Source organism: Oncorhynchus mykiss, chromosome 5 (genome assembly GCF_013265735.2).
Source record: "Oncorhynchus mykiss isolate Arlee chromosome 5, USDA_OmykA_1.1, whole genome shotgun sequence".
Classification (NCBI taxonomy): domain Eukaryota; kingdom Metazoa; phylum Chordata; class Actinopteri; order Salmoniformes; family Salmonidae; genus Oncorhynchus; species Oncorhynchus mykiss.
This window is the reverse complement of record NC_048569.1, coordinates 30,859,575-30,879,129: the sequence shown is the minus strand read 5'-3', so window position 1 is coordinate 30,879,129 and position 19,555 is coordinate 30,859,575. Positions and strand designations below refer to the sequence as shown.

The 19,555-nt window shown below is 43.2% G+C and overlaps 1 protein-coding gene across 1 annotated transcript in view; it reads left to right on the top strand.

Annotated features, from left to right (window-relative positions):
• Nucleotides 1-19,555, top strand: part of LOC110523598 (astrotactin-2-like) — a 430,658-nt gene that overhangs the window by 407,070 nt on the left and 4,033 nt on the right. The window contains exons 21-22 of the mRNA XM_036977273.1: nucleotides 5,932-6,032; nucleotides 6,618-6,801. Coding sequence (XP_036833168.1) covers nucleotides 5,932-6,032; nucleotides 6,618-6,801 — 285 coding nt within the window. The remainder of the gene's footprint in view (nucleotides 1-5,931; nucleotides 6,033-6,617; nucleotides 6,802-19,555) is intronic.

Here is a 19,555-nt window from a genome sequence, read left to right as displayed (position 1 = left end):
AGGGGTACAGGCTAGTTGAGGTAATCTGTACATGTAGATGGGGGCGAAGTGACTATGTATAGGTAACAAACAAACAGCGAGTAGCAGAAGTGTACTAGAGGGCGAGTGTCAATGTAAATTGTCTGGTGATGATTTTTAGGAATTGTTCAGCAGTCTAATGGCTTGGGGGTAGACGCTGTTGAGGAGGCTTTTGTTCCTAGACTTGGCGCTCCGGTACTGCTTGCCGTGCGGTAGCAGAGAAAACATCGCACAGAACGTGACCACCGAGTGCTGAAGTGTGTAAAAATCATCTGTCCTCGGTTGCAACACTCACTACCAAGTTCCAAACTGCCTCTGGAAACAACGTCAACACAAGCAGTGGAAATGCATTCTCTGGATTGATGAATCACGCTTCACCATCTGGCAGTCCGACGGACAAATCTGGGTTTTGCGGATGCCCGGAGAACGCTACCTGCACGAATGGATAGCGCCAATTGTAAAGTTTGGTGGAGAAGGAATAAGGGGCTGTTTTTCATGGTTTGGGCTAGGCCCCTTAGTTCCAGTGAAGGGAAATCTTAATGCTACAGCATACGACATTCTAGACGATTCTGTGCTTCCAACTTTGTGTTAAAAAGGTCCATACAGAAATGGTTTGTTGAAATTGGTGTGGAAGAACTTGATTCTCCTGCACATATAGTCCTGACCTCAACCCCATCGAACACCTTTGGGATAAATTGGAACGCCGACTCCGAACCAGGCCTAATCGCCCAACATCAGTGCACTAGATGTTGGAAAATTGCCAAAGAGCATTAGTGATAATGCTGTTTGAGGCTGTTATAGCAGCAAAGATGGGTCCAACTCCCATGATTTTGGAATGAGATGTTTGCTGAGCAGTTGTCCACATACTTTTGGCTATGTAGTGTATTTCCAACACACAGCCAATCCTACCATAATGACCATAATGAGCAATTGGTGTCCAATTGGTAATATAAACAAAATAGCTGTGATATAGTTGTATTGGTATAACCAGGAGCTGCCAAAATTGCAAAGACAAAGAAATGGTGAACACAATTTTTTTAAATAATTTGCCAGCAAAACTTGCAACAACTAAGACTAAATTGTAAGTGTCTGTCTTTCATCATGTTAATAATGTCTGCTATAAGATGTGAAAACTTGAAGACCACACAAGTAACTCCTCATTAGTCTGTGAAAAGACAATCTGGTCTACCCAACAAGTACGATGTGTTCTTTCTTAGTTTTTATTAACATGGGGGCTTTATTAAGTGTAGTATCTCATGTCAAGTCCAAACAATATGCTTGTACTGAAAACCTGAATGCGCAATCTGTTTTATGGAAGGACATAGAGAGATAAAACATCAAAACAAGGCTTATTTATTAGTGCAAATTACATCTTTACAATTTCCCCTTGTTCCCAGGCATGTCATGTATTGGGTGCTTTCATGTTAGTCACTTAAAATCAACAAATCACAACATGTGTAGACTCTGAGATTTAGTTTAGATATAGATAGAAAATGCAGCCACTGCTACAGTAGTATGATCATATTTCTGCTCAAACCTCCAGTGATATGTGCAGGTGCCAGCAGTCAGTATGTAAAGCTAACCTGTAATTGATAAAAGACGTTGTAGAGAAAGGATATTACAGTGTAAGCGCGGTAAGTCCTTTCTTACAGACCTGACCTGAGAAACTAAATCGAAGTCGTAAATTAGTTCTGAATTATATTCTCCCGGTGCAATTGATTGATTTGTGGACCGGCTCAATTGATCTCGGACCAACGTCTGATGTCATCAACCAGGAATCCCTAGGCTGCCTGGCTTCTTCTATGCCCAGTATGCCAGAAATACTGCCATAATTGCTCTCTCTTTCTTTCTCTCTTCCCCACTCCCTCACCCTCTCTCTCTCAATTCAATTCAATTCAATTCAAGGGACTTTATTGGCATGGGAAACATATGCTAACATTGCCAAAGCAAGTGAGGTAGATCTCTCTCTCTCCTCTCTCATTCTCTCTTACCCCTCACCTCTTTCTTTTTCTGTCTCCTCTGTTCTTTCTCTATCCCTCTCTCTCTTACTCCCTTTCTCTCTACCCCCTCCTGTCCCATTAAATTAGAGGACAACCATTACTTTATGGTGGCATTGCTATTTCAAACAAATATGTTTTTTGTTGAGCTTTCAAAAGGATGGCACGGGGACAAAACCATGCACTACAAACATCCAGCTTCTGAGTGGAGCGAGGGATAGAACGAGTGGAGAAGACAAAGGGAATCAGAGAGAGGCAAGACAGATAGAGTGTGAGAGATGAATGGACAGAGAGAGCGGGTGTGTAGGGGGTTGGGTAGATGTTGCCAGTATGTTACCCTCTGTTTTGACATTCTCGTGGCAGGCAGACCGCGGAGCTGGTTTTGTTCTCCCAGTTAATCCTTATCGATGCTAGTGGTGAAGCCTGCCACCTCAGACTCCATTCAGCCCCCCGCTGCACTGCGCTGTGGGTGACAGGCCCGTTTATCCAGCACCTACTAGCGCTTCTGATTGGACATTTTGGATAGGAGTCTGATCAACAGGCCTTGTATCTCTGACCGTAGTGTTAACAGAACTGCAGGGGAAGAAAGCAGCCAAAATACCTTTTGTGGTTGTCTTCGCATAAAAAAAAACCCCACAAAGGCTAGAGAAAGTTTCTGTGGTAATCTCCTTTCACTATACATAATAGGACTGTGATTAGGCTGTGGAGAAAAGTACCTGTCTTTGATGCCAACCACTTAAACAACCAAAAACAGCAACAAGCTGGCAAGCTGTGTCCGGGATCCTAAACTAAACTCTACTAATTGCCTGATAAATACACCCTACCCCCCTCCATTTACTGGCCAGTGATGTGACCACATAATTTAAACAATGTGATTGTTATATGTGCCGTTGTTTTGCTGGGCAGAGAATCTACAGCGAACTTCGTACCGACTCTGGCCCCTTGTCTTTTGTGAGGTTCTTGGGGAATACCAATATACCACACATTTCTCTTGATGAATAACAAGATCGGACAAACTATGCGAACAATGTCAAAACAGGCCATATTACAAACAAAACAATCAGTTGGTGGTATTAAAACACAGGCTCTTCAAACAAAAGGCATACTTTTAAAAATGGACTCTGCCAATGAAATAGCTTTGTGAAACAGAAAAATAAATTCTGCCTCCTATTTGATATTTGTCGTTTTGCATGTTCAGTCATGAACAATATTAATTTTCACTTGCATTTGAAAAGTATTCAGACCCCTTACCTTTTTCCACGTTTTGTTACGTTACAACCTTATTCTATAATGGATTAAATCTTTTTTTTCCTCATCAATCTACACACAATACCCCATAATGGCAAAGCGACTGCACATTTTTAGAAATGTTTGCAAATTTATTTAAAATAAAAAACACAGATTATTTACATAAGTATTCAGACCTTTTGCTTTGAGACTCAAAATTGAGCTCAGTAGCATCCTGTTTCCATTGACCATCCTTGAGTCCACCTGTGGTCAATTCAATTAATTGGACATTCTTTGGAAAGGCATGTCAGAGCATAAACCAAGCCATGAGGTCGAAGGAATTGTCTGTAGAGCTCCGAGATGATAGGTTTGTGTTGAGGCACAGAACCCAATGTTCACTCTGACAGAGCTCCAGAGTTCCTCTGTGGAGATGGGAGAACCTTCCAGAAGGACAACCATCTCTGCAGTACTCCACAAATCAGGCCTTTATGGTAGATTGACCGGAGGCACATGACAGCCCGTAAAACCACATAGGCACCTACAAGGCACCTAAAGGACTCAGACCATGAGGAACAATATTCTCTGATCTAATGAAACCAAGATTGAACTCTTTGGCTTGAGTGCCAAGAGTCAAGTCTGGAGGAAGCCTGGTACCATCCCTATGGTGAAGCATGGTGGTGGCAGCATCATGCTGTGGGGATGTTTTTCAGTGGCAGGGACTGGAGACTATTCAGGATCAAGGGAAATATGAATGGAGCAAAGTACAGAGCGCTCAGGACCTCCAACTGGGGCAAAGGTTCACCTTCCAACAGGACAATGACACTAAGCACACAGCCAGAGGCCCAGCCAGAGCCAGGACTTGAACCTGATCGAACATCTCTGGAGAGACCTGAAAATCGCTGTGCAGTGATGCTCCCCATCCAACCTGACAGAGCTTGAGAGGATCTGCAAATAAGAATTGGAGAAATTCCCCAAATACAGGTGTGCCAAGCTTGTAGCATCATACCAAAGACGAATCGGGTCTGTAATCGCAGCCAAAGGTGTAAGGGTCCTGTGTGTAGCTGGTGTAGAGAGTCAGGCGCAGGACAGCAGATATGAATGATCAACGTACTTTACTCAAAAAGACAAATATACAAAGTAACATCACGAGCCCACAAAGACGAACCGAATTACAAATCACAATCACTCACAAACACAACATGGGAAACAGAGGGTTAAATGATAAACAAGTAATTGGTTGAGTGAAGCCAGGTGTGTAATACAAAGACAGAACAAGCGGTGGCTAGTTTTCTAGCGGTGGCAAGAAAGCGTGTGCCGTCGACCGCCGAACGCCGCCCGGACAAGGAGAGGGACCGACTTCGGTGGAAGTCGTGACAAAAGGTGCTGCAACAAAGTACTGAGTAAAGGGTCTGAATACTTATGTAAATGTGATATTTCATTCTTTTTTTTTTACATTTGTAAAAAATCTAAACCTGGTTTTGCTTTGTCATTATGGGTATTGTGTGTAGATTGATGGTGTAAAAAACGATTGAATCCATTTTAGAATAAGGCTGTAACGTAACAAAATGGGGAAAAAAGTCAAGGGGTCTGAATACTTTCCGAAGGCATTGTATGTATTCTTCTGGACAAACCATCCATCCATCCAGCAGTTTTGCTATTTAGATAATGGTCATATTCGATGATTCACAGATGTATTAAAAAATAACAATTTGGTCGCAGAATACTGCTTTTTATACTGCTTTTTTTCTCCCCCAACACACATCTAGCACTGAATCACAATTCCAACTTACACTATAAACCCTACAAATAGAATGCTAAGAACAACAATTACCCTTTGACTATATCCATGCCAATGGACCGTTAAGGTATGGTTACTTTGGGAGTGTCCAATCAGCTCTGTCTGTAGATTACCCAGCAGCCTTTGTGTTACATGCACATTATCTACATGCATGTTGGTAGTTCTATAGCATTTCATGTCTCATAAACAGCCATCATCTCTCTACAAGCTACTTCTATGAGAAAGACTGGACAACCTACAGTACAGTACTTCACAGGAAACCATCTCTCCAATGATCTATTTGCACCCCATGATCATCAGGGAGCAACATGGATGTCTTTCCCCCTCACTGCTGTATACAGTACTAGCCACGGCCACTTGGTGGTCCAGGGGATCTGAGGCCTTAATATGTTTTACATTTGTGGAGAGCAGAATCTCCGTCATTAGAGGAAGTGGGAGTCCCATTTAAAGGCACTATTAGGTGTAATGGCCGTTGCTGCTGACTGGCTGGTCTGTCGCGTACCAGGCAGGGACCACTTACAGACGTAATCGAATCCCCCCGAGTCCTTTACCCACTCCTGGGTCTCGAGTCCTGGCTCTGAGTTATGGCTATTTTCAAAAAGGAGTTCTGTTGCTGTCAACAGTGGCTCATAAAAACGCTGTGCAAAGTGTAGGAGCCGGGACACTCGGTGCATCTAGCTTTGAAAGGTTGGGATGGAATGGCTGGAGCCACATACCTATTTTTTTCTGTCGAAAGAGGCCTGTTACTTTTGAGTTCCTTTGATTTCTCTCATACAGTACATATGAAAGGTTGTTAATTGTTGTTGACATATGTCAGCTTCTATATTGTGTTCTTTATTTTCTTAATTCTCGCTCTCTCTCTCTTGCGCTCTTGCTCTCTCTGTCTCTCAGGTTCACCCTATATGCTGTGGACAGTCGAGGGAGTCGTTCAGAGTCTAGCTTCGTCTCAGTGCGGACGTCTTGTCCAATGGTAGATGATAGCAGAGCAGAAGGTAATCCTCCTCATACTCCCTTTTCATACTTGATATTCTCTTTCTACACTCTGTCCACCCCATAACCTTTCCATCCGTCCTTTATACATTCTCCTTTCCCCATAATCTCTTCTCTCTTATCCCCCCACAGACACTTTTCTTTCCCTATCACATTCCTCCCTCCTTACCACATTATTTTTCTTCATTCCATCTCTCCCTCACGCTTTCCCCCCTCCCCGTGCCTTTCTCACCTCTTTCTCCTACCCCTCAGCCTGTTGTGATGCCCTTGAAATCCACAGCAGGTTACTCACCATCTCTCTCTCTCTCCTCCCTCCCCCTCCTTCACCACCTTCCCACTCTCCCCATTCATCCCCCTCAGCATCCATCCCTTTCCCTCTCCAATATACAATATCACATTTTATTCTAGCACCAGGGTTATCACCAGCAACTAGGTTTTACTTGTGATGGTGATCTTGGGTTTACTTGCCCACCTTCATTTGATATACTTATCCCACGTTCACCTCTGTCTTTCAAATGAGTGTCTTTCAAATGAGTGTCTTCCAAATGACTTCCATGTTTCCCCTCTTCCACCTCCTCCTGTGTCAGAGATAGCAGACAAGGTATATAACCTGTACAACGGCTACACCAGTGGCAAGGAGCAGCAGACGGCCTACAACACTCTGATGGAGATTCCCCCTCCGCTGCTTTACAGGGTGCAGCACCACTACAACTCCCACTACGAGAAGTTTGGAGATTTCGTCTGGCGGAGCGAAGATGAGCTGGGACCCAGGTGAGGCTCGGAAAGGCTTGGAGATGTCTAAGTTGTCACAGCGATTCTGGTGCCCCCACGACATCTGGTGTCACTGTTTGTTTGGAGTCAGTGTCAAATGTCATCTTCCACTTCCACTCTGAGAAGTATCTGAGAAAATGGTGACGTGTTGTTGTCTGTGTCCAAATGTTCCTTCTTGTGGCTCAGGTAAAACACTTCACTAGTAAGAGATTATCCCATTTGCCCACAGATTTCAAGTATAAGTAACGATCAACCTAATTGGTCCAGATACTTAATATGTTACTGGTCTAAGTAGAACTGCAGTGTTAATGATCATGAAGTAAAACGGCAATAACCACTAACATTCTCAAGAATGCCTTGGGGTTCTAGACGGCCTTTGGACAAAAACCACATGATCGTTTTCACCCTCACCTTCAGTTTTCTGATTTTTTAAAATCCTTCCATTCCAGCAGATCTGAGAATGGCTGCCTTCCAACCCTGTAACATTACATTTTATATCCAGTCAATAAGTTGAATTTGTCTGTTACTGTAGATCCACTGTTTCTTTATTATAATTTTTTAAAACTGTATTTATAGATTTTCAGATATAAAAGCAAAGCAGTACAACCCCAACCCCTCATTCTCCCACCCTCCCTCCCTCCCTCCCACCCTCCCTCCATCCATCCCACCCACCCACCATCCATCCCACCCACCCACCCACCCCTCCCACCCTCCCTCCCTCCCTCCCACCCTCCCTCCATCCATCCCACCCACCCACCATCCATCCCACCCACCCACCCCTCCCTCCCTCCCTCCCTCCCTCCCTCCCTCCCTCCCTCCCTCCCTCCCTCCCTCCCTCCATCCCACCCACCCTCCATCCATCCCACCCACCCCTCCCTCCCTCCCTCCCTCCCTCTCTCTCTCCCTCCCTCCCTCCCTCCCTCCCTCCCTCCCTCCCTCCCTCCCTCCCTCCCTCCCTCCCTCCCTCCTTCCATCCCACCCTTCCACCACTCCCACCACTCCCTCCCTCCCTCCCTCCCTCCATCCCACCCACCACTCCCTCCCTCCCTCCCTCCATTCCACCCTCCCTCCATACCGCCCATCCACCACTCCCTCCCTCCCTCCATCCCACCCACCCACCCTCCACAAAGCTACGAGTTTGCAGGTATCTAAAAAAGTGGATATTGGGAAAATGATGGTCAACCCTCAGAGTATGGGATGAGACGAATGTGTGATCAACAAATAGGTCACAAAAAACCACCAGACCGTTCCTACGCCAGAACTGGAATGCCGTGTCAATCTGTGACACTGGAAAGAGATGATTAGATGTTCATGGGGAGAAGTAGCTTGCTTGTTTAAGGCTAAAGTGACATCGGAATTGGGACCAGATTTTAAGGGAGTTCTTAACAATGGTGTTCAAAACATGGGCGCCGGGTTTCATAGGCATTGAGGAGCACAGGAGCGAGACCAGAGAAGTTGGAAGGCTTGACTGTAACTCCATGATGTTTTCAAATGTAGAAATCCAATAAACACATTTAGATATATTTGCTGACTAGTAGTAGTGTAAAAAATTTGGAATGCCCAGCCCACTCGCCCGCCTGCGGCCTTAGGTCTCTGTAGATATACCTTTCTCATTTGTGGATTTTACTTATTTCAAATGAAGTCGGAAATGTAGCTGTCCAGTTGTTTGAACATCGACTTTGGCAGAAAAATTGGGATAATTTGGAATAAGTACAAATACCTAGGTAGTACATTCATCTTAACAGAATTCATGCGACCTGCTAATGAAATGAGAAGAGACGACCTTATGAAATCCTGCTTAGTGTGCTCCAGGAGTGTTTTGAATTTATTTTTTAACAGAGCCTTAAATAGAGTAGAGTCCCAAATAAGACCTGATGCTCCACCTTAAATGGGAAATTGGCAAACCCAATTCCTTCTGCTAACTGATTAATGGGGAGGAGCACACTTTTTGTTAGTTTTATCTTATAACCAGAGAATGTCCCAAAACCTTGTAGCATGTCCAAGAGATGGGGTACAGACTCCACAGGGTTAGAGATGTATACAAGAAGATCGTCTGCATATAAGGACACCTTGTGAGTCATGTTACCCCTCAATATTCCCTTAATCCTCTCCTCTGCCCGCAGGGCGATAGCAAGAGGCTCAATAGCCATATCAAATAGGAAAGGGGATAAACAGCAACCCTGCGTGGCCCTCCTGTGGAGAGGGAAGTAGCTGGAGGTAACATTGTTGGTGCGAACAGACACCACTGGGGATGATTACAATATCTTAATCCAGGAAAGGAATGACGGACCAAACCCAAATCTCTCTAGTACTGTAAATAGACATTCCCACTCAACCCGGTCGAAAGCCTTTTCAACATCAAGAGAGATGACGACCTCTGGCTGTAGAGTTGAGTGGGTAGAATAAAGAACATTACATAGCCGGCACATATTATAGAAAAATTGCCTACCTGTTTCCACGCAGTAGTGTGAGACATGTCAGCGGTGCAGTTGATCTGTAAAAAGACATCCATGTGAGTTGATATGTATTTTTTAAAGGCACTACAGGATAGTAGTAGTGGGTCAAGTCGCCACACGCGTTGTGACACAGTACTGTCCGGAAAGTGGATATCTAACTGGACAGGTCTATGGTCTGAGATAATGATAATGTGATAGTGGCTAATAGTTACATAAGGAATAATTATGTTTGTCCAGCAGGAAAAACGTTTCGGGTAGCCTTCCAAAAGCTTCCCACAATAAGCTGGGTGAATTTTGGACCATTCCTCCTGACAGAACTGGTGTAAATGAGTCAGGTTTGTAGGCCTCCTTGCCCACAAATTTTCTATAGGATTGAGGTCAGGGCTTTGTGATGGCTACTCCTATATCTTGACTTTGTTGTCCTTAAGCCATTTTGGCACAACTTTGGAAGTGTGCTTGGGGTCATTGTCCATTTGGAAGACCAATTTACGACCAAGCCTTAACTTCCTGACTGATGTCTTGAGATGTTGCTTCAATATATGCACATAATTGTCCTACCTCATGATGCCATCTATTTTGTGAAGGGCACCAGTCCCTCCTGCAGCAAAGCACCCTCAGAACATGATGCTGCCTCCCCCGTGCTTCACGGTTGGGATGATGTTCTTCAGCTTGCAAGCCTCCCCCTTTTTCCTCCAAATATAATGACGGTCATTATGGCCAAACAGTTCTATTTTTGTTTCATCAGACCAGAGGACATTTCTCCAAAAAGTACGATCTTTGGCCCCATGTGCAGTTGCAAACTGTAGTCTGGCTTTTTTATGGTGGTTTTGGAGCAGTAGCTTCCTCCTTGCTGAGCGGCCTTTCAGGTTATGTCGATATAGGACTTGTTTTACTATGGATATAGATACTTTTGTGCCTGTTTCCTCCAGCATCTTCACAAGGTCCTTTGCTGTTGTTCTGGGATTGATTTTCACTTTTCGCACCAAAGTATGTTCCTCTCTAGGAGACAGAACGCGTCTCCTTCCTGAGCGGTATGACGGCTGCGTGATCCCATGGTGTTTATACTTGCGTACTATTGTTTGTACAGATGAACGTGGTACCTTCAGGTGTTTGGAAATTGCTACCAAGGATGAACTAGACTTGGAGGTCTACAATTTTTTCTGAGGTCTTGGCTGATTTCTTTTGATTTTCCCATGATGTCAAGCAAAGAGGCACTGAGTTTGAAGGTAGGCCTTGAAATACATCCACAGGTACACCTCCAATTGACTCAAGTTATGTCAATTAGCCTATCAGAAGCTTCTAAAGCCATGACATCATTTTCTGGAATTTTCAAAACTGTTTAAAGGCCCAGTCAACTTAGTGTATGTAAACTTCTGACCCACTGGAATTCTGATACACTGAATTATAAGTGAAGTAATCTGTCTGTAAACAATTGTTGGAAAAATTACTTGCGTCATGCACAAAGTAGATGTCCTAACCGACTTGCCAAAACTATAGTTTGTTAACAAAAAATTTGTGGAGTGGTTGAAAAACGTGTTTTAATGACTTCAACCTAAAGCTATGTAAACTTCTGACTTCAACTGTACATATATACAAAAACATTTCATTAAATAAGTAAATAGGAAAACAAACCAAGTAAAATTGAACATTTGAATAATTTTTCTAAATTGTGTGGATAGGTCAGTGGATAATGACTCCACCTTAGCCAGCACAGTCTGTTCAGATTTAATGATAGCCGCCATTACGATGGCTTGGTCGGGGGGGGGGGGGGGGGGGGGGGGGGGGGGGATCAGAGTCCGTGTCAGGTGAGCCCAAGGCTTCAGCAGAGGCCTAGTCCTTTGTGGCCCGTTTAGTAAATTGAGTTCGATTCCAAATTAAATGTTACATAATTAACACGGTGGGGAGTTGTTGGTCAAATATTAATAGTAAATTGTTCGCCCTGGATCTGAGCACCAAGGAAACGTGTTTTCACACGTTGCTGCTCCCCAGCGCCCTCTTCTCCACTGTTTCTTCAACCATCTTCACAAAGGTGGATCACGCCTATAGACACACGTAGACATAGACATACATGTGTTCATACTTGCACTCACACAAATATACGTGCACACACAAACACATGCAAACTCTTTCTTACAGACACGTATGCATACAGACACACACACACACACACACACACACACACACACACACACACACACACACACACACACACACACACACACACACACACACACACATATGCCTGTACAAACGCACACATACACTCTCTTTCTTTCACACACACATGCACACACACACACAAACACCCTGGTCAGCAGTAATTTTGGACAGCAAAATATTGGTTTAGGCTTTCACTGCAAATCCTGGCCCATAAAACCAATCATGACCAGGTTTCTTCCATTGGAGTACCATCTTATAAGGACATAAATCTCATAAAAGAATCCACACGGCACAGCCATATATTTTCGTTTTCGTTTACTCAAGTTCATCAGATATTTTTATTTCCTCTCATTTACCTTCTTATTCATATTTTGTACCCAATTGGTGACTGGACACAAGTGCTAAGTCTACAAATTACAGCTTTGTTGTTACAAGGGAGCCTAGGATGTAGCCAATGGTCTTGGACCCTAGCGAATGGAAGCGCTCCGGTGTTGGCAATTCACGAGTGTTGCGTTGAATAGGGAATACACTCTTTGTGTATAGTGTGGAAAACTCATTCATAAAACCAACTTCTCTGGTTACCTGTAAAGGCCTGAAGCCCCCAGTAAACTCAGGAATGATTTCATAACCACGTCAGGAGAGCGTTGCTCCGACTCCCCTGTGCTACAACCACTCTAGACTCTTTACCCACAAAGAGCTGAAGAACTAGACTGAACCCAAGGTCTCCATTCAATCCAACCTGCACTGGGGTATTTACTGGTTGGTTTTCTACAAGTGTTTTCAAAGAGTTTGCAGTGGTTCCTGGAGCCAAAGAGAAGCCAGTATTTGTTGTTGATGAGACAGTAATTGATGTGAGATCTACATAAGACTTATGGGATGTGTTTACGCCTGCATGTGTGTTCTCAGGATTGGGCCCAGAATGGGTAGTATAATGTATTTGCTGAATGTGATTCAATACACATTGGGCTGGTCGTGTCTGGCTCGCTCTCCTCTAGATGAAAACAATAGGTAGATGGTAGCACTCAAGACCAGGCGTTATCTACTGGACTGTCTGGGGATCCAGGGTATCACCACGCTAATGGATTTCATGTCATACCAGGCATGTCTCGGAATGTTATTACACCATTACTAACACACAGACATGCACACACTCACACACACAAACGAACAAACATACGTGCAAACACACATGCATGCAGACACACATGTTGTTTTACTATCCTTGTGGGGACCAAACAATTGATTCCCATTCAAAGTCCTATTTCTCTAACCCCTAACCCTTAATTTAACCCTAACCATAATCCTAAACTTAACCCTAACTCCTAACCCTAAACCTAAAATAGCCTTTTCACCCACTTCCCTTTGTTTTACTGTCCTTGAGGACTTTTGGTCCCCACAAGGATAGTAAATCCAACACGCAGGCAGGCAGGCAGGCAGGCAGGCAGGCAGGCGGGCAGGCGGGCAGGCGGGCAGGCGGGCGGACAGACGGACAGACGGACAGACGGACAGACGGACAGACGGACAGACGGACGGACGGACGGACGATATAGATGTAAACAATGTGTCATACCCATCTTGGGCTCTGTAATTGGAGTATACTACGCACATTTAAAAGTGGTATACTTTTTTTCTCTCTACCAAGAGTCTCAATACAGCATTTTTTAAAGATTATATTTTAAAATGACTTTTTAATGTGTCCAAATCCATCAACACTGTTCTATGTATCTGTTGGTTTGATTGAAAACTAGCATCAGTAACAGTTATTTAACTCTTACATAACAAAGCAATAGATGTCCCCAATGTCTTTTGAAGATTAGGACATTTGGGTTTTCCTGTCTTTGCATGCCTTCTGTACTGTCAGCAGAAGCTGAGTTGTGCAATCAGCCTTTTTTAAGTGTTTATTTGGGGAAGCGAATTGGTAAGGTCAGCTTTGACTATAAGGTTACATACTTGTTTCGAATTACAGCCCCAATGCCAAACACCACTCTTACGCCAAGCCAAACACTACATTTGACAGTCAACTAACACTAACTAAACTTCCAAGTCCATTTCCTCCTCATTCTCATAAAGATTTCCTGCAGAGCCCTGCCTCGGTCTGCCCCCTGAAACAGACCACCCCCGACACAGCAGTTTTATGTGAATAGACACAGGGGACATTAGCATGATATGGAGATGGAGAAACACACAGTCTACAGAACGAAAAAAAAAGAATATTTGGACAGAAACTTAAAAAAGAAAAAGGAAAAAAAATTCATGGCATGTGAGTCTGACCAGGTTAAGTCTCCAGCGGTTCAATAGTTTTGTAATGATGGCAACATTGGGTCTAAAGTTTCAGGCCCCGTGTTTTGTTTTGTCCACCCCCATTGCCTGGAAGCCCTCTCCGGCAGCCATAAATAATATCATAAATGTGGAACAAGTTTGTCTTAAAGGAAGATTATGTTTTTTTGTGATTGGGGTAGAGGAAGGTAGCCTTTGCAGAGACCGGGGGGTGAGTAGGGAGCACATCGGAGTCCTGGAGAAGGCATTTGGATGACTGACAGTGTAGGGTTATTTACTGCCTGAAATTGGCAGGGCAAGGCCTTGTTGGGGTAATTTACGAGCCGGCTCTATCGCTGGTGCCTTTTTAAAAGGTAACAGTGTGGCCAAGTGAAATGTGAGCACTCAGTATTTACTCACTATGTCAGGAAACCTGGGAGACTGACGGAGCCACACTGAGATCCAGCCACCATCCGCTAGCATTGTCACAGTCAGCTCTCACAGTTGCACAACTGCACCTTTTTCTTTCTCTCACCATGCATGTACGGTACAGTGTGTGTTTATGTCATGCATTAGGTCGATTGTGCTTAATTTGCAGGTTGTTTTTCTACTTTGGTCAAGTTTCCATGTATCTTAATATTCAGTCATTTCTATTGAAGCAGCAGTTTTGCATACATATTGGGTGTTTTATTCTCTTCAAACAGTGTTGCTGGTGTATGTTACACTATTCCTTTTATTGGATGAAACAAATGGGTTTTATTCGGACGATCGGACGATCATCTAACACCATCCTGATAACATAACTGACACTAACCAGACAGATCTGCGTGTCTGGTACCATAACTTTAGTACTCTGGTACTGTAACTTTAGGACTCTGGTACTGTAACTTTAGGACTCTGGTACTGTAACTTTAGGACTCTGGTACTCTGGTACCGTAACTTTAGTACTCTGGTACCGTAACTTTAGGACTCTGGTACCGTAACTTTAGGGCTCAGGTACCGTAACTTTAGTACTCTGGGTACCGTAACTTTAGTACTCTGGTACCGTATCTTTAGTACTCTGGTACCGTAACTTTAGTACTCTGGTACCGTATCTTTAGTACTCTGGTACCGTATCTTTAGTACTCTGGTACCGTAACTTTAGGACTCTGGTACCGTATCTTTAGTACTCTGGTACCGTATCTTTAGTACTCTGGTACCGTATCTTTACTACTCTGGTACCGTATCTTTAGTACTCTGGTACCGTAACTTTAGTACTCTGGTACCATATCTTTAGTACTCTGGTACCGTAACTTTAGGACTCTGGTACCGTATCTTTAGTACTCTGGTACCGTATCTTTAGTACTCTGGTACCATAACTTTAGGGCTCTGGTACCGTAACTTTAGGACTCTGGTACCGTATCTTTAGTACTCTGGTACCGTACCTTTAGTACTCTGGTACCGTAACTTTAGGGCTCTGGTACCGTAACTTTAGGACTCTGGTACCGTATCTTTAGTACTCTGGTACCGTAACTTTAGGACTCTGGTACTGTAACTTTAGGACTTTTAGAGAATTGTGTGATATGATCTCCAATGTGATCCTGCCTTGATGAATATATATACTCTTAACTCCCAGTCCTCAATTCACCCACTTGCACTTCAGACCCACTTGCTCATATGTTTGGTGTTATGTTGTTGTAGGCAGTGAAATTTGAAGAGAGAAAGAAGAAAAAAGGTTGCCCTTTTTTTTACACGTGAAAAGGTTGTCTGTGCTCCTAGCTTAACCAAAGACAGATGCTGAGGCTGAACAGACATCCACTTCTCAAAACAAATGGAACATGCCTCCTTAAAGCTCCTTTTTCTGATATTTGTAATATTTGTGTCAACATTCAAGTTCTTACACACGTGCAGAAGAGGTTCATTATCATTGTTGAGAATAAAGTATTTGAGAATGCAACTAGCTCTCACAGCCTCACGTTGAAAGATTTCGGAGTATCAAAGGTTAAGTTTAGGCATTAAGTCTGCATTTTTAATTTTAGGGTTAAGTTTAGGCATTAACTCAGAATGGTTAAGGTAAGGGTTAAGGTTTGGGATAGGCTTAAATCAGAAATATCAAAAACAACTTTATATCTCTTGATTCAAACTTGCAACCTTTGGAATCAGAGGCAGATGCTTACGCCCATCCGCCATCCCTGTCAACAATGCGCTAGGAAAACCAAAACCTACTTGAAGGTAACAACACTCACTGTTGCCCCTAGTGGCCGGTGTCCACGTCATCTCCCGACGTCCTCAGATATGGATGGACAACGAATACTGACTTGTATCACAGGTGACCTGGCTGCCCCTTCCACCATCACACACCTATTTCTCTGTGCATCTATTTCTCTGTCAGTTTTTCTAATATCATTTAGCCATGATGGCGAGCGGAGATGCAGACCGTGATTAGTCTTTTGTTGTTACATTTGATATAGCAGCGTGCAGAGCCAAGTGAATACATTGTACATCATTTCAACCCTCCTATAACCAAATAACCAAGAGCACAGGCCATTCTGATAGGCTTTGCAAGTTCGCTGTCACGCAGCAATGCTTCGTGACAGTCATGCTTGCAGCTTTACAGCAAAGAAAACGGCTTGTCTCTAGCTCAAACGGTTCAAAACATATGACTCGTTACCGGAGCTACCTTTTTTTCTTCCTGCACGATTTCGCTCACATTTGATATGATTTCACAAAACATGTTGGGGCCGTTTTACACTAATACCAGGCCGCTAATTATTGTTTTGATAACAAACAACGTTGTTCAGTCATGTTACCTAGCTAGCTCACAACCTGGTAACTTGACAGTAGGTCTTAGGCATATTTGATTGGCGCAGGAAGAAAGGAAAAGGGTCTGCTACTCATGAAATGTGCTTCAAAGGTAGGATTCATGTAGGCCTAATGTAAGCCTAAATGATCAAAAATCAATCTATTTCCGGTACTCCTTACAGTCTGTTGGGTGCCTCATGTTTTTAAAGTTGGGAGCAGTGTGTTTATGAGGGAGACACAGAGAGTGTGTGTGGGAGGGAGGGAGAGTGTGTGTCTATGTGTTAAATGAAGAGTAAAGGTTTCATGCAGTGTTTTCCCCTTACTGCCACAATTACATGCAGACCATTAATGCATTTACAATACCTCATTCAGGGGTTTTTATTTATTTCTACTATTTTCTACATTGTAGAATAATAGTGAAGACATCAAATCTATGAAATACCACATATGGAATCATGTAGTAACCAAAAAAGGGTTCAACAAATCAAATATATTTGAGATTCTTCAAAGTAGCCACATTTTGCCTTGATGACAGCATTGCACACTCTAGGCATTCTGTCAATCAGCTTCACCTGGAATGCTTTTCCAACAGGCTTGAAGTTCCCACATATATGCTGAGCATTTGCTGGCTACTTTTCCTTCACTATGCGGTCCAAATCATCCCAAATCATCTCAATTTGGTTGAAGTCAGGTGATTGTGGAGGCCAGGTCATCTGATGCAGCACTCCATCACTCTCCTTCTTGGTCAAATAGCCCTTACACAGCCTGGAGGTGTGGTGGGTCATTGTCCTGTTGAAAAACAAATGGTAGTCCCACTCAGCGCAAACCAGATGGGATGGTGTATCACTGCAGAATGCTGTGGTAGCCATGCTGGTTAACCTCTCTAGGGGGTGTGGGACGCTACCGTCCCACCTGGCCAACATCCGGTGAAATTGCAGAGCGCAAAATTCAAATTACATTACTATAAATATTTAACTTTCATGAAATCACAAGTGTAATACATCAAAATAAAGCTTAACTTGTTGTTAATCCAGCCGCTGTGTCAGATTTTAAAAATACTTTATGGCAAAAGCAAACCATGTGATTATCTGAGGACAGCGCTCAGCACACAAAACATTACATACAGTTACCAGCCAAGTAGATTAGTCACGAAAGTCAGAAATAGCAATACAATTAATCACTTACCTTTGATGATCTTCATATGGTTGCACTCAAAAGACTCCCAGTTACACAATAAATGTTTGTTTTGTTCGATAAAGTCCCTCTTTATATCCAAAAACCTCAATTTTGTTGGCGCGTTTTGTTCAGTGATCCAATGGCTCAAATGCGGTCACAACAGGCAGACGAAAATTCCAAATAGTACCGGTAAAGTTCGTAGAAACATGTCAAACGATGTTTATAATCAATCCTCAGGTTGTTTTTGGCCCAAATAATCGATAGTATTTCAACCGGACAATAGCGTCGTCAATATAAAAGAAAAACAAGAAAGGCGCACTCAGTCTCGCGCAGCAAACAGCTCAGGGGACATCCCACTATCCACTCACTCAAAGTTGTCACTCTCCCTAATTTTTCAGAATAAAAGCCTAAAACAATGTCTAAAGACTGTTCACAACTTGTGGAAGCCATAGGAACGGAATCTGGGTCCTAATCCCTTTAAATGGTGGATAGGCTTTCATAGGAAAAATAATGGCACTTCCTGGATGGATTTTCCTCAGGTTTTTGCCTGCCATTTCAGTTCTGTTATACTCACAGACGTTATTTTAACAGTTTTCGAAACTTTGGAGTGTTTTCTATCCAAATATACTAATTATATGCATATCCTAGCTTCTGGGCCTGAGTAGCAGGCAGTTTACTTTGGGAACACTTTTCATCCGGAGGTGAAAATAGTGCCCCCTACCCTAGTGAGGTTAAGTGTGCCTTGAATTCTAAATAAATCACAGACAGTGTCACCAGCAAAGCACCCCCACACCATCACACCTCCTCCTCCGTGCTTCACGTTGTGGACCACACATGTTTTGCATTGAAGGTCTACAGTAGCCTCAGCAGCACTCTGTGTAGGTTAGCACCATGGTGTAGCTGGAGGACAGCTAGCTTCTGTTCTCCTCTGGGTACATTAACTTCGATACAAAACTTAGGAGGCTTAGGAAACTTAGGAACTTAGGAAACACAGTAAATATGACAACTTCCGGAGGATGTCCTCCAACCTATCAGAGCTCTTGCAGCATGAACTGATATGTTGTCCACCCAATCAAAATATCAGAGGATTAATCTAATACTGAAAGCATAAGCTACAGCTAGCTAGCACTGCAGTGCATAAAAAGTTGTGAGTAGTTGACTCAAAGAGAATAGTGGAACAGTTTTGAAAAATTGTATTATTCCAAAATTAAGGAGAAGCAAGTGGAGGAGAAAGAGAGTGATAGCTATATTTGGTTGTATTTGTTTTTACAAAACTTTCACTTAGCTAAGAATGAAGCTAGCTAGTTTAACCTACTCAAACATCCGGCTCAAGCGAGATGCTATGTTATCTAGCTGGCTATGGCTATCCAACACTGTAACTCTTCCAAGTCATTAATTTATTGCCACCGGAGCCCACCAGTGTAACTGGTAAACTGCTTTCTAACTACACTGTACTGCATGATTGTAGCTAGTGGGTTTACTAACATGTTAGTTCTAGTAGCTATGTTGACTATGACGTGACAATGATGTAGGCTGTGTGTAGCGGTTATAGAGGTTATGACTGGAAGGTTTGGCTTAGAAAGTTTTTTTTCGCCTGGTTACAGACAGCTGATGTGAGGGGAGGAAAGCTCATAGATGCAAGAAGTTACACAACGAGCAAATTATCATGCTGTTTGTATGTGCCTGCTGTGAAAGTGAACTATGTTTGCGTGTGATCAGGTGTGTATTCATTCTGCCAATTCTGTTGAAAAATGTTTATTAAACGGATGGAAACGGAACAAGACGGGGATAAAAATACCTTAATGTGTCCAATAGAAATTCACATTTGCAACGGACTAATGATTACTCCCTAGATCAGCTAGATGCAGGCAAGAGTGTGCAAGGCGGTATTGAATGTCACCTTGATTACTCAAAATTCTCTACGT